This window comes from Rhipicephalus microplus, chromosome 5 (assembly GCF_043290135.1).
Source record: "Rhipicephalus microplus isolate Deutch F79 chromosome 5, USDA_Rmic, whole genome shotgun sequence".
Classification (NCBI taxonomy): Eukaryota; Metazoa; Arthropoda; class Arachnida; order Ixodida; family Ixodidae; genus Rhipicephalus; species Rhipicephalus microplus.
Genome location: NC_134704.1, coordinates 176,974,452 through 176,987,170, shown reverse-complemented (window position 1 = coordinate 176,987,170; position 12,719 = coordinate 176,974,452). Strand labels below are relative to the sequence as shown.

General features: G+C 50.1%; 2 protein-coding genes across 3 annotated transcripts in view; one reads left to right on the top strand and one right to left on the bottom strand.

Moving 5' to 3' along the window:
- Window positions 1-3,294: 3,294 nt before the first annotated feature.
- LOC119174107 (uncharacterized) overlaps window positions 3,295-12,719 on the bottom strand; it is a 76,313-nt gene continuing 66,888 nt past the window's right edge. For both annotated transcript variants that reach the window (XM_037424912.2, XM_037424913.2), the window contains exon 14: window positions 3,295-3,654. In XM_037424912.2, the coding sequence (XP_037280809.1) occupies window positions 3,439-3,654 (216 nt within the window). In that variant the 3' untranslated portion in view covers window positions 3,295-3,438. The remainder of the gene's footprint in view (window positions 3,655-12,719) is intronic.
- LOC119179243 (uncharacterized) lies at window positions 7,748-9,511 on the top strand. Its single transcript, XM_037430313.2, has one exon. The coding sequence runs from the start codon at window positions 7,892-7,894 to the stop codon at window positions 9,509-9,511; it is 1,620 nt and encodes a 539-aa protein (XP_037286210.2). The 5' UTR covers window positions 7,748-7,891.

Sequence of the window (12,719 nt, the reverse complement as noted above, 5' to 3'; positions counted from 1 at the left end):
GCTCGCTATTCACAGTTTTCACGCCTGCATTCATTTTGGAGCCGACACCGTTTATACTCGCACCAAACTTGGTCTGCCGCACGTGCGTTCATTGGGGAAACGGGTCAGACCACAGTCAGTGCGATATAATTCCGTATGCACGTCGGCGGTAGATCACGACCAACGAAAACGTGCAGGCAGAAAGTTTGGCCTACGATCACTTACAAAGTAAATAAATAAATAATAAATAAAAGAACACGTCTTTCTCGTGTTGGCTTGAAGTGCTTCCTCGTGTAACTATCTCATTTTAATGATCGAGAAGTACTTTACTATTATGACTCGAAAGTAGGCATACGAAATCCCGTGGACTTATTCGTTAACAGCCAGAAAATTAACCAAACACGAATTGCGAAAGCTGCATGCACCTACGAAACATGCATATCCTCAAAACGTCCTCGAGCAGACGATATCAGGACAATTCTTCGTCCTTAAAAAGGTCTCAAAGGGGCATTTTGGGGATAATCCTGCAAGTGTCGACTAGAGGACCAAATGAGGACGTCCTGAAACTGCCGAGGACGTTTGTACCATATGAGGACGACCTCAGGTCGTCGAGTGTTGTCTGGGGATAGAAGCGTCAAAGGCCAAGAAAGAGAACGGGCTGTGTTCGAAGCTCATAGTAACGTGCGGCAGTTGTGACTTTCGCGAAGAGCGGTTTTCGTCCCCACATATAGCCGATGAGACCGACGCCAAAATAAGGCCGTTTGAAGTTAATATGCGTGCTATGAAGGCCATCAACAGTATCGGCAAGGGGGCAACGACTCTGTCGGACTTCTTCGCCGGGATGAATATTTCGCATCGAGGGCTTCACCATAAGAGTTACCAAAGCCACATGAATATAATGAAAGAAGCCTGCTGTGCGACTGCTGCCGAATGCGAAGCGGCGAGCGGTGCTCGCGTCAAGGAGCTCTGTGCGGAGTTCGGCAACGCGCCCGGAAACGTCGACGTCATTTATGACGGCACCTGGCTTACGCGTAGACATAGCTCGCATATATGTGTTGGCTGCATATTTGAGATGTATAGTGGCCTCGTATAGACCATATCGTGCTATCGAACTTTTGCCTGGCTTGCACCACAGGACCCAAGGAAGGAGAAGCAGGACATTCTGCCTGGCTCATTTAGCATGCCCCTCTGTGCCAGAAGAATGTTGATTGTAATGCTGGCCAGATGGAAGTGGAGGCACCACTACGCTTGTTTGATGGGTCACTTGAAAAGCACTAGCTTCGTTATACGACAATGCTGTTGGATGGCGACAGCAGGACATTCCATGCACTCACAGAAAAAGAGGTGTACGGCTTCATAAAGGTGGCCAAAAAGGACTGCTTAAATCATGTACACATGCGTATGGGAGCTGCCTAACATACACTTGCAGAGAAAAAAAAAACTCAAGGTGGCTCACTTGGTGGAAAGGACAGACTTACGCAACAAAAGATAAAGAAGATCACCTCATACTATGGCTACGCATTGAGAAGCCACAGGAACGATGTTCCAGGTATGCAGAAGGCTGTTATAGCAACTTTGAACCACATGTCTTCAACTGACGAGGCACCAAAGCATGACCTTTGCCCTGAAGGCCCTGAATCCTGGTGCGAATTTCAGAGAGCTCTTGCGAAAAATGAGGAGCCGCCACCACACAAGGACAGCCTGCCCGATTTCGTAACTGAGGCATTGGAGCCTGTGTTTAGGCGGTCGAGCGACAATGCCCACTTGGAAAGGTGCAGCGATGGGATCACCCAGAACCCAAGTGAGAGCCTGCACGCTATGATTTGGCAGCAGGCCCCCAAAACTCAGCATGCATCCTTGCGGAGCTTTGAAAGGGCAGTTGCCGAAGCCATCGGCAGCTTTAACCAAGGCACAACCAAGAGCAACGTGGAAATTGCTGAGAAGCTGGGCTACAGCGCTGGCAATAACTTGGTGCGTCGCAGCCTTGAGGACAAGGGCAGGCTGCAAAAATCGCGAAGAGAGCATCTCAACAGCAGTTCAATAAAGGAAAGACTTTCAAAGCGTCACAAGCCAGCAGGGGACTCTGCTTACAGCCCTGGCCTGCTGTAAACAGTCATGATGGCAAATAGTGAGAATTTTTGTAAAAATAAATATTCTTGGTTATAGACCTAAAAATTGTGTAAATCTATTGTCTATCCAAGGACAACATTATTACATGATTTTTTTTGTGTTCCTTTCACTTGCAAGGCACTGGAATGACCACAAAGTAAAAAAATAATAATTCTCATGCTGAGTCAATGACTATTTTATAGTTCTAGAACAAGCTGTGAGCAGTATTCTGGGTGGGTACAGTGAAATTTAGCATGGCCATTTATCCTATAATATAGAGCTACAGAATGATGTCATTAATATCGCTGTAGCTTCACTTTAGCAAAAGTTAAAGTTGCTAGAAATTTCAAATGCGTTTTTCTCAGTTCGACGTTCTTGCACATTGCACTCGGCCTTACAAGGGTTTTTCCCATGTTAAACTTGAGTGAATGCGACAAAATTGGTATCATTTTATTCGGCTTGACATGATCTAGGGGGTGATGCTATTTCTATTTTTTTAGCATCACTTCAAAAATTACCATTGAAGATTTTTGTGAGAGAAATTTATTGTAATATAGTGACCATAAGTGTTCGTCCATTTTCTTGCTTATAAAATGCCTTCAAGTGGATAAAAATAGCATCACCCCCTACATCAAGTCTCCAGCATTGAAATTATGCAGCGCTGGATTATGCATTCACTTTTTGGATTTAGCAAGAATAAATTGCCATGAAGTCCTGTAAGAAGTACACAATTAAGATTCAGACCTTCATAATTTTTACACCACTTGAAATATTAAGAAACAAATTAGAGATTTGAAATCAGCATGAAAAACTAGCTTAGGTAGTGACGTTTGGTCAAGATTGAGCAAAAAATAAAAAAATTTTAGAACCCACGCCCCCCCTTAAGACGGTTAATGCGCTTAAGTTTTCTATCTTTTTGGACATCGTGTCAATAATTACATGCGGAGGATATTTTTGTTTATCGAGCATGAGCTCATGTTCGAGCTCACCTTTGTGAGCTCGTATTGAAATCAGCGTCTTTTGAGCAAATTCACTTAGAACTCGCAGCCCATTTGCTTGGCGTGCCCATCCAAAGCATTCTAAGTATCTTGGTGCGTGCACCGGCGAGCTGGCCCTTCCGCCGGCGAACTGCACTTCCAACAGGGGCGATACACTCGACCATTTTCTAACTTGAAAAAACAACAACAACAACAACAAAACGCACTGTTGAAGTGCACAGCACAGAAGGTCTTTATTGAGGTGATCATGTACAGTAGGTAATGGAAGAAAAAGCTTTTCTTTTAGCCATGGGGAAATACAAGAAGCTGTGCGTATGCTGGAAACATAGGAACGGCCAGCAGCAGTAGCTGCTCAATAGCGCTTGCTGCCGACATCGCTCCCACGCATGTGGCCCACTGGTGGGCGGCCGAAGTCGGATGGCCTTGGTGCCGTGGGTCCGAGGCTGCTCTTGCGGTACTCGTTGATTCGCAGACCACCACTGCCACCCAGACCACCATCTCCAAAGGAACTGCCACGACCCATGCCATAAGAGCTCTTCATGTCAACCCCAATGGGTGAGTAGGAATCCTGAGAATGATAAATAAGCACATTTACCAACTTGTTGGCCAATAGTCTTTGCAGGGTTCGTACAGGCTTTTAAGAATAAAATTCAAGCACTTTCAAGACCCTATAGGAGGATTTTCAAGGCCCTCTTTGACAGATTATTTCTTTGAGACTATTTTTTTTCCATGTCGGAAATCTTGAAACAATGGTTTCAAAATGTCTGAACATTTATTGCACAAACAAAAATATATATCACAACACCAATCTGCTTGTATTGCACGCAATAAAAAAAAATATAGGATTACCAAATGTCACCCAATATCACACTATAATCCTTCAAATGCACAAGGCATAAAAATCCTCAGGAAGCAGCTCCTCATAGCTACCCACTTACACATAGTACAATGCAATTCTGCTTGTATTGCATGCACTAAAAATAAATATGAAGCTTTAACAAGTATATGAATGCAAATTGCATCAAAAGCACAAAGCGCCAAAATCCTCATGCTTGCCAACTTCAGGCAAGCTCCAGTATCTTTTGCTGAATTTGGACTTGCGAGTGAATGTAGCTCACCAGTCTTCTCCTTTGCCGTCTTCTTTAAGCTATTTGATTTAACAATGTATGCCACGTCATTTCCTGCCTCTGCTTTTTCAGCATAGGCATCTGCACAAGCCATGAGATCATCAATTGTGGATTCTAGCCTTTGTACTTCCTCCTCGCTATAAAGCTTCAAGGTCCTGCTTTTTCTGGGCTTCCAGGTGCGCTACGTACTTGTGTCCAGCAGCTGACACTGCCATCATCAGTTCTCTCGTGATTGGAACCGGCAGAACAACACCTGCCTTCTCAACCGCATCACACAACTCGCTGTTCAACTGTTGCCTGGCCGTGACTCAGAACAAGCAGAAGCTTTACGATGCTCCATAACTCAGAGTAGCTTGAAATGAACTTCAAGAGATCAAGGCAAAACTCATCCAGCCTGCCTGCCAACACTCTTGTTAAATTGCCTAAGCTCCGTGTACTCGGCCAACACAGCGTCTTTAAAGTGTTCAGCTATTCTACGCGCAGCAATAAGGGCATCCAACACTTTTATAAAACTTGTAAGACATTCGTCGGACTTTGAACACATCTGTCATGGGTCTAGTGAATATAGGCCCCTAACAAATGCAAACTTCAAGGGGCTTCACCCTAGGACTTTCTTTGCGGCACTGATCAAAAACTGTTTACATTTCATCTGGAACTAAAACGCATCCTTTGAGCTTACTTCAGAATTCTTGATAATCTGCTGGGCCTATATCGATTTTTCAAGTGGAATGTGATTCTTGGCATTAGTGAGATCAATTTTCAGCAAGCCAAATTCCAAAAACTTTGAAAGCAGCTTTTTGAGAATAGCCTAATATCTTGCAAAAAAAAAAAAAAAAAACATCTATTGATTTGTCTGTCTCGTACTCGACCAGAAGAGGTTTCATAGCCATTGCAACACACAATGCAAGATTCAGCTTTGTTGGCAGCAGAGCATCACAGCTGAAGTTAAACAAGTTGTTCAACGAGGCACACTTTAGAAGATCGATATCTTTTTTTCTAGCAGCCTCAATGTACTTTCTCACGTCAAACCACAGCACCAGTGTTCTCTCAATAACAGGGAGATTCTCCAACCACCTCTGGGCAACAAACTTGAAAAGAAAAGGCCTGTACCGTTATTACTGGTGCACTTGCATGATTCTCGCACCCCCCACATCGCCCAACAAAAATACGATTTCTTCTTTTTTCTGGAGTAATTATCGCACCTCTGAAAACTGCCGCAATAACGTTGTCTGCTTGTTCCAGCAACTGACGATGATAGCGCGCGCCATCTCTTAATAAGCATCAAGCATACTATTATTGCACGGAGATTCAATCCAATCCAAGCCAAGCCAAAGTGGCAAGCGCGCGTTGCGGCGTGTTTTGTATGTTGTGTCGGTAATCTTGACACGTTATGAGGCGATACTAAAGCTACACATGGCTGCTTTCACGTTGAAAGTGATAGATGGTGATCTAATCAACGGCAACAGGGCTGCCGGTAGGCCTTTCGGAGCATACGAGTTTTGCGTTCGCTACTGGTGACGGCAGTTGAAAGCCACCAAGACGCGTTGGGCCTGTCCTGTGCCTAAAAGTGGGATTGATGGTAATCTTTATTTCTTCAGAAGGAAACTGCGAACGATTCTGTTAAATAGTTATCAGGGCTCCTGTCGAGGAATGAACGCTACTGCCACGCCTGCAAGGCCCACAAGCTTTGCATATGGTATTCTAATTCTTGACTATTTGCTTGAACTTTTTGTGTCTCAAATAAATCTTGCCTTGTGTTGAGCCTGTGCTTTCATTATTGAGATAAGTTTTAATTGGTACTTCTCAAAGCTTGCTGTTAATCGAGATGATAATCTCGATTTGCGGCCGCTTCGTTTTCTTTTTCGCTCTGTACGTTTTCGTGGAACGTTTTCCCCGCGTAATTCTGCCACGCCCAACTTTGCATCGGCTTTCTGCAAAAAAAAAAAAAAAAAAAGAGAGCGAGGATTATGCGAGTAAATACGGTAACTGTGCAGTCAGTGGCACATATTTTGTATTTCCAGAAGGAAGGGGGAGTACTTCATCCACATTTCACAGATGTTGCAGGAGCCGTACTAGTCATAGAATGGTACGTAGATCCAGTATTAGTCGTAGCACAGCACACCGTATTCATGTACGATTTGTCTAGCCTTGCGTGATTATTTGAATGCTTTGAATATTTGAACGACAATAACTACATTTGAATGAGCTTTGAATATAATTTAAATTTTTGAAAATTTTGGAGTACTCGAAATGAACATACTTCCCCTCACACATCTCTACAATACTAATAACACACGGTTTTCTGAAAATAGTAACTGTGTGCTTCCAAAAGTAAGCCCCAACTACGGCAAAATGACAGCCTTGTTTTCTGCAATTTCTTTCTGGAACTAACTACCATCAATTATTAAATCAAGCCCCTCATTACATTGTTTCCGGCGGCATCTAAATCAGTCCTTACTAACAACATGCGACACCTGAATATATATGTATGTGTGTATATATATATATATATATATATATATATATATATATATATATATATATATATATGTTTAAATACAGTTATATGCATTTATGTGTACGTGTATAGGTTCTGAAGTGACACTGTATTAGTTAGTGATATGTATGTATTATGTTATAGTCATTTAATCCAATTAGTTATCTCCTGTTTTATCACTTACATGTAAATATTTTGAACTACCATAAGTTTCAATAATTATTTTGATTACGTTCATTTTGTTTTATTCGCTTGCAGTTTTTTCCTTAGTTGCCAATCTTTGTTCTATATTTTTATACATTGTGGGGATCTGAGGCGCGCCTGCGACCATTTCGCGGGCATTCCGCCACACGGCCACACCCTTTCGCTTTCCTGCTCTGTTAACACCACGTGGCGATAGATGGCGCCACGTGCGGGCACGGCGCGCGCCACTGCGCGCGCCGAGGGAGCGCTCTCTTCTCCGTTGGTCGGCGCCGGGTAAGCACGTGTTTTCCTTCGTCCGCGTCCCCTTTGGGAATCGCCGGACTGCAGCCTGCCTGGGGTGGCCTTGGGCACCTCGGCAGGCGTGTTTACTTGAGTGTTAGCTTCGGTAGCGTACGCTAAGCCCACAGCGGTGCCTAGTGCTTGAAGTGGTCGTACCACAACGAGCCGCACTTGCCGTAGGCCCAGCGCGTACGAGGTTTGCCCTAACACTCGCGACCAGGCCCAGTGGCCATCGTGAGAGTGCGCAGCATAGCCGCGAGGGACCTTTTCCTGACCGGCGTGTCAAAGCTCGCCATTGCCAGCTGCGACGTGCTCGCGGTTTTCCCCTTATTGTGAACGTCCGCGTGCGGGTGCCTTTGCTACCCGCGTCCCGGGAGCGGACGTTGTGCTGTTGTTCGGGGTGCCGCCAGAGGCAATAAAGTGTTGTGTACTGTTACATTAGAACACTGTCTATTTGCCGCGCCGCGCTAAACGCCTTATCAGTTGAGCGCGCGCGGAGCGGTGCGCTACACGCGAGTAAACGGAGTAGCGGCCCTGTGGCTCGCTAAGCGTGAACCCGCGGTGATCGTCCGCTGCAGTTAGGAGCGGGGTCACCATACTGGCGCCCAACGCGGTATCAAAGGCTCATTAAGCCTTTGATTAGTCTTAGCCGAGTCAGCCCGCCTTTGCGAATTAGACTTGCCGCGTTTACCCGCGTTATGTCTGCTCCGCGTGAGTTCTGTCCGCTGACGCTTTTAGCAGATACCGCATTGCTCGAGAACAGGGCCAGTGCCCCCCTTGAGCATCACAATCGCGCACCCTCACTTGTCACAAGCCCCAGTCGGGATGACACGAGGCACTACGTATCAGCTCCCATTGGAGAGGTAGCGCGTTTTGGGTCCAGGGCCATAGCCCAACCCGAACAGTGCACAAGGACATGGACTACTACTGCTCCCTTTGGAATGCATGGTAGTTCCATGTCACAGCGCTCCGAAACGGCTCTCAGTGGAGCTTCCGGGGCGCAGATCGGCACCGCGGCCTCAGCCGTTGCCGAATTTTGCCCGCTGGCTGCTACGCAACCTAGCAGCCAAGCTCATTTCGAGCACGCGCCTGTACCGCTAGCCGCAAGCGGCCTAGCATTTTCACGTGAAGCTGCCCCAAGAGTCGGCTGTGAAAAACAGGCGCTCCCCAGAGTCGCGACGGCCGGTATCCATTTTGAAACCGCGCCGCTTATCGAGCTCGGAGACAGTTCCCCATCGCTCGCCCGCGCCGCTAATGCACCGACAGCTTCCTTTGAAGCGGGCGCACAGACGCTGCTGCAAAATGCCGCCCAAATGATTCAGGCACTCACGGGGGCAGTCCAAACGCTTTCGGCCATTCCGAAACGCCCTCATCCCGCTGTCATGTTGGCCGTTCCGACCTACAGCGGGTATGGTGATCTGCAAAGTGCAAGAGATTACCTGGACTCCCTCGCACGTTATCAGAGAGCCATGGGTCTAGACGACGAGGAAGTGCTCGGACGCGTCGTCCCGGCAGCACTGACTGACACGGCGGCCAGGTGGCATCGGCTTTCCGGCCACCGAGCAGCAACCCTCGAGGAGTTCCGCGCGGCCTTCCTGCGCGAATTCTTACCCGCTGACTACGAGAGTAGGATGCGGCGCGAGCTCGAGCTCCGCACACAAGCTCCTGATGAGTCGCTTCAGGAGTACGTACGCGCGATGGAAGACCTTTTTTCTATCGCTGAGCCCAGAGCCTCGAACGAGGAGCGCGTCGAACGGGTGATTAGGCAGGCACACCCGACTTTTTCGGCGTACCTGCGCGGCAGTCGCTTCCGTGATTTGGAGCAATTGGCCTTCGAGGCAAAGCGCATCCAAGGCGACATTCTCGCCGCGCGTTCCTATCACCCGCCACCGCCAGCCAGCGAGGCCCTCGAACCGCGCTGCGCGTGGGGAGGGGCCATGACCCTTTCTCAGCGGCAACAGCCCGCCGGAGCTGCCTTTGCGGCTACCCCTACAGCTGGGCGCGCGTGGGAGATAAGCGATCGAGCTTTAGATCCCTACACGTACGGGAGGCGGGCAGCCGGTGCTGCATCGCAACTCGACGCGCGCGAGCAGGGACGAAATCCGACCCAGCGCATCACCGGTGGTAACGGTCGTCAGAGCGGTTCCTTTGATCACGCGGTGAACCCACCCCGGCAGCTCGCAGCTGCTCCGTCGCGGGAAAGGGACCGCGATGGAGTGCGCTGTTTCCGCTGCCGTCAACGAGGGCACATAGCGAGGGAGTGCTCCGCGTTTGTGCCTCCTGTGAGGCAGGGAAACGGGAGCGCGGGCCGTTCGTGAAGGCACGAGCGGCCGAACCCTTGCTTCTCCCCTCTGCGTATCGGGCAAGCAGTCTTTCTGGTGCGCACGCGCCGTTTATTTCGGTCACCATTGTCGGTCGCAAATTCTCGGCGTTGCTGGACACGGGCGCAAGCGCTTCGTTGTTTGGCGAACAGGTGTTGTCCCACTTGCAGAAGCGCTCGGTGCGCTTGCGGGACAGCCGAACGACATTCACCCTCGCGAAAGGCGTGGCCCAGTCGGCGGGCGCCGCGAGGTTGACTGTCAGATGGGGAGGCCGAATGAGACGCGCGCGTTTCGTTCATCTTCCAGGGCTCAGTGTTCCTGTGATTCTCGGTCGGGACTTTCTCCTAAAAACCGGTATCGTAGTGGACATTGCGAATGGAGGCTATCGCGACGGACCTTTTTCCGAGCTAAAGCCGTTCATCAGCCCACCGGCGCTTTCTGTTGCCTGTGCAGTTGAAGCGTCGAAACCGTGTCACGTGCAAACTTCGGGGGCAGGCCCCTGCACTATGCACTCGTCGGCTAAAAATCCCCATCGGGATCGAGCGGCACGACACGAAGAGGCTCCGCATCCTTTGATCGCCTGTGCGACTCAATTGAATGATACACAGAAGGCTCGTTTGTCGGCACTGTTGCGCGAATACGATGAGCTCTTCACCGATCAACCCGGCTGTACCGATTTGGTGAGCCATTCGATCGAAACTGGCGACGCGCTTCCTTTGAAGTGTAACCCCAGGCCCGTCAGCCAGGCCAAGAGGCAGGTAATTGACGGCTTGCTGGACGAGATGCTCTCAGCTGGCATTGTTCGCCGTTCGTCCAGCGCCTGGGCGTCTCCAATTGTGTTGGTGCCTAAGAAAGATGGCAGTCATCGCCTGTGCGTAGACTATCGCCGTCTCAACGGAGTGACTCGTAAGGATGCCTATCCGCTCCCCACGATTAGCTCCATCGTAGGAAACCTCGGCACTGCGCGGTATTTTACCACATTAGATGCCTCCAAAGGTTACCTACAGGTCCGGATGGGTAATCGTGACCAGTGTAAAACTGCGTTCACGTCCCACAGAGGGTTGTTCGAGTTTACTCGTATGCCTTTTGGTCTTTGCAATGCTCCTGCGACTTTTCAGAGACTCATGGACCGCGTCCTCGGGGAAGCAAAGTGGTCTTACTGCATGTGCTACCTCGACGACATCGTGATTTATTCACGAACCTTCGAAGAGCACTTGGCCCACATTGCCGATGTGCTCGGGAGGGTGAGAGCCGCCGGGATGACGTTAAATCCCGCAAAGGCCCAACTAGCGCAAATCCGAGTTCAGTTACTTGGCTTCACGCTGGGCGAAGGCTCCATTGAGCCAGATCGGGAGAAACTTCGAGCAATCCTTGATTTCCCCGCGCCCAAGGACGTACGCGGCCTGCGCCGCTTTCTCGGAATGGCCAATTTTTACCGGTCGTTCATTCCGTCCTGTGCCCGAGTGCAGGCGCCCTTGACCAAGCTCCTGGGTAAGTCAGCTGAGTGGCGATGGGGACCTGAGCAGCAAGAGGCGTTTTGCCGTCTGTCTAGCGCCATTGCGGAGACAGCGCAGCTCAAGCTCCCCGACCTGACCAGACCGTTTGTTGTCCAGACTGACGCAAGCGATCTGGGATTAGGAGCAGTTCTCCTACAGGAATACGATGGTGTGTTGCAGCCGCTGGCCTTTGCCAGCCGCTCGTTGATACCCGCGGAAAGGAATTATTCCGTGACCGAGAGGGAGTGTCTCGCCATCGTGTTTGCACTGCGGAAGTTTGATGTCTACCTGGATGGGACGAAATTTGTGGTGCAAACAGATCACAGCGCGCTTAGCTGGCTGATGCGGCTCCGTGAGCCTGCAGGCAGGCTAGCGCGCTGGGCTCTCCTAATACAGCATTATGACTTTTCAGTGCAGTATCGGAAGGGGAGCACTAACGTGGTAGCTGACGCGCTATCTCGTGCCCCAGTGTCGACCAGGAGCCTGGATCCCGGTGCGACAACCGCTAGCGGTGCCTTTGCGCAAGCAAGCGGCGCGGGCGAAACGGCGGCGGAGCCGCCGAGTGGAGAAAAGGGTGAGTGCGGCGACGAGCAAACCCTTTCCACGGGCCAGGCAAGCAGCGCGCCGCGAAGCGGGCGAGAGGGGGAGCGAAAGGGAAGCGAACCCGTGACGCCAATGCGAGCGGAGGCGATGGCTGCAGTCCTGAGTGGGAACGATACCAAGGTCCCCTTTGGGAGAATGGGAATCGCTTTCAGCAGACAAGAGTTACTGAAGGCCCAGCAAGATGATCCGTTTTGTCGCGAGTTGAGCGACGGTCTCAGGGAGACGGAGCGCCGAGACGCTGCTGGTAGTGCGGCGGGCGCAGAGGGACGGGAACCGGCGTGTGTCGCTGGGTCCCCCGCGGATACATACTTGCTGGACCATGATGGACTCCTGCTGAAATACATAGCCACCGATGAGGAGTCAGTGGACCCGTTTAAGGTGGTTGTGCCCAAAAGTCTGAGAGGCGCACTGTTGCGAGCCTCTCACGACGAGCCCATTGCCGGTCACCTGAGTGGCTCCAAAGTTTTTGCGAAACTGAGCAAGGTTGTGACTTGGCTTGGCATGAAGCGTGACATTTTTCGCTATTGCCGTTCCTGCCACGTCTGTCAAACGGTGAAATCAAGGGGTGGCAAGCCGCCCGGCTTGATGAAACCGATTGTCAGTGAGCGTCCGTGGCAAGTAGCCACCTGCGATCTAATGGGGCCGTTCCCCAGGAGTAAGCAGGGGTTCATACATCTGATGGTAGTTGTTGATCATTTTTCCAAATGGGTGGAGCTGTTTCCGCTGCGGAAAGTGACAGCGCGAGCGGTGCTAGAGAGGCTACAGGAAGTGTTTTGTCGGTTCGGCTTTCCGAAAAGATTGATCACGGACAATGCGTCGTATTTCACCGCTCGGGTGTTTGGTAATACGTGCCGTTCCCTAGGAATAGATCACTGCACCACTTCGCCCTACCATCCCCAGTCCAATTTGACGGAGCGAACCAATCGTACGCTCAAACCGATGTTGGCGGCCTTTGCCGAAAGTCAAAGGGACTGGGCAGACCATTTGAGTGAACTCGCGTTTGCAATCCGAACCTCCGAGAGTCGCTCTACTGGTTTCTCTCCCGCCTTCCTTAATTTCGGAAGGGAGTTGGCAAATCCGGTGACCAGTGTCATGCAATGCCAGCT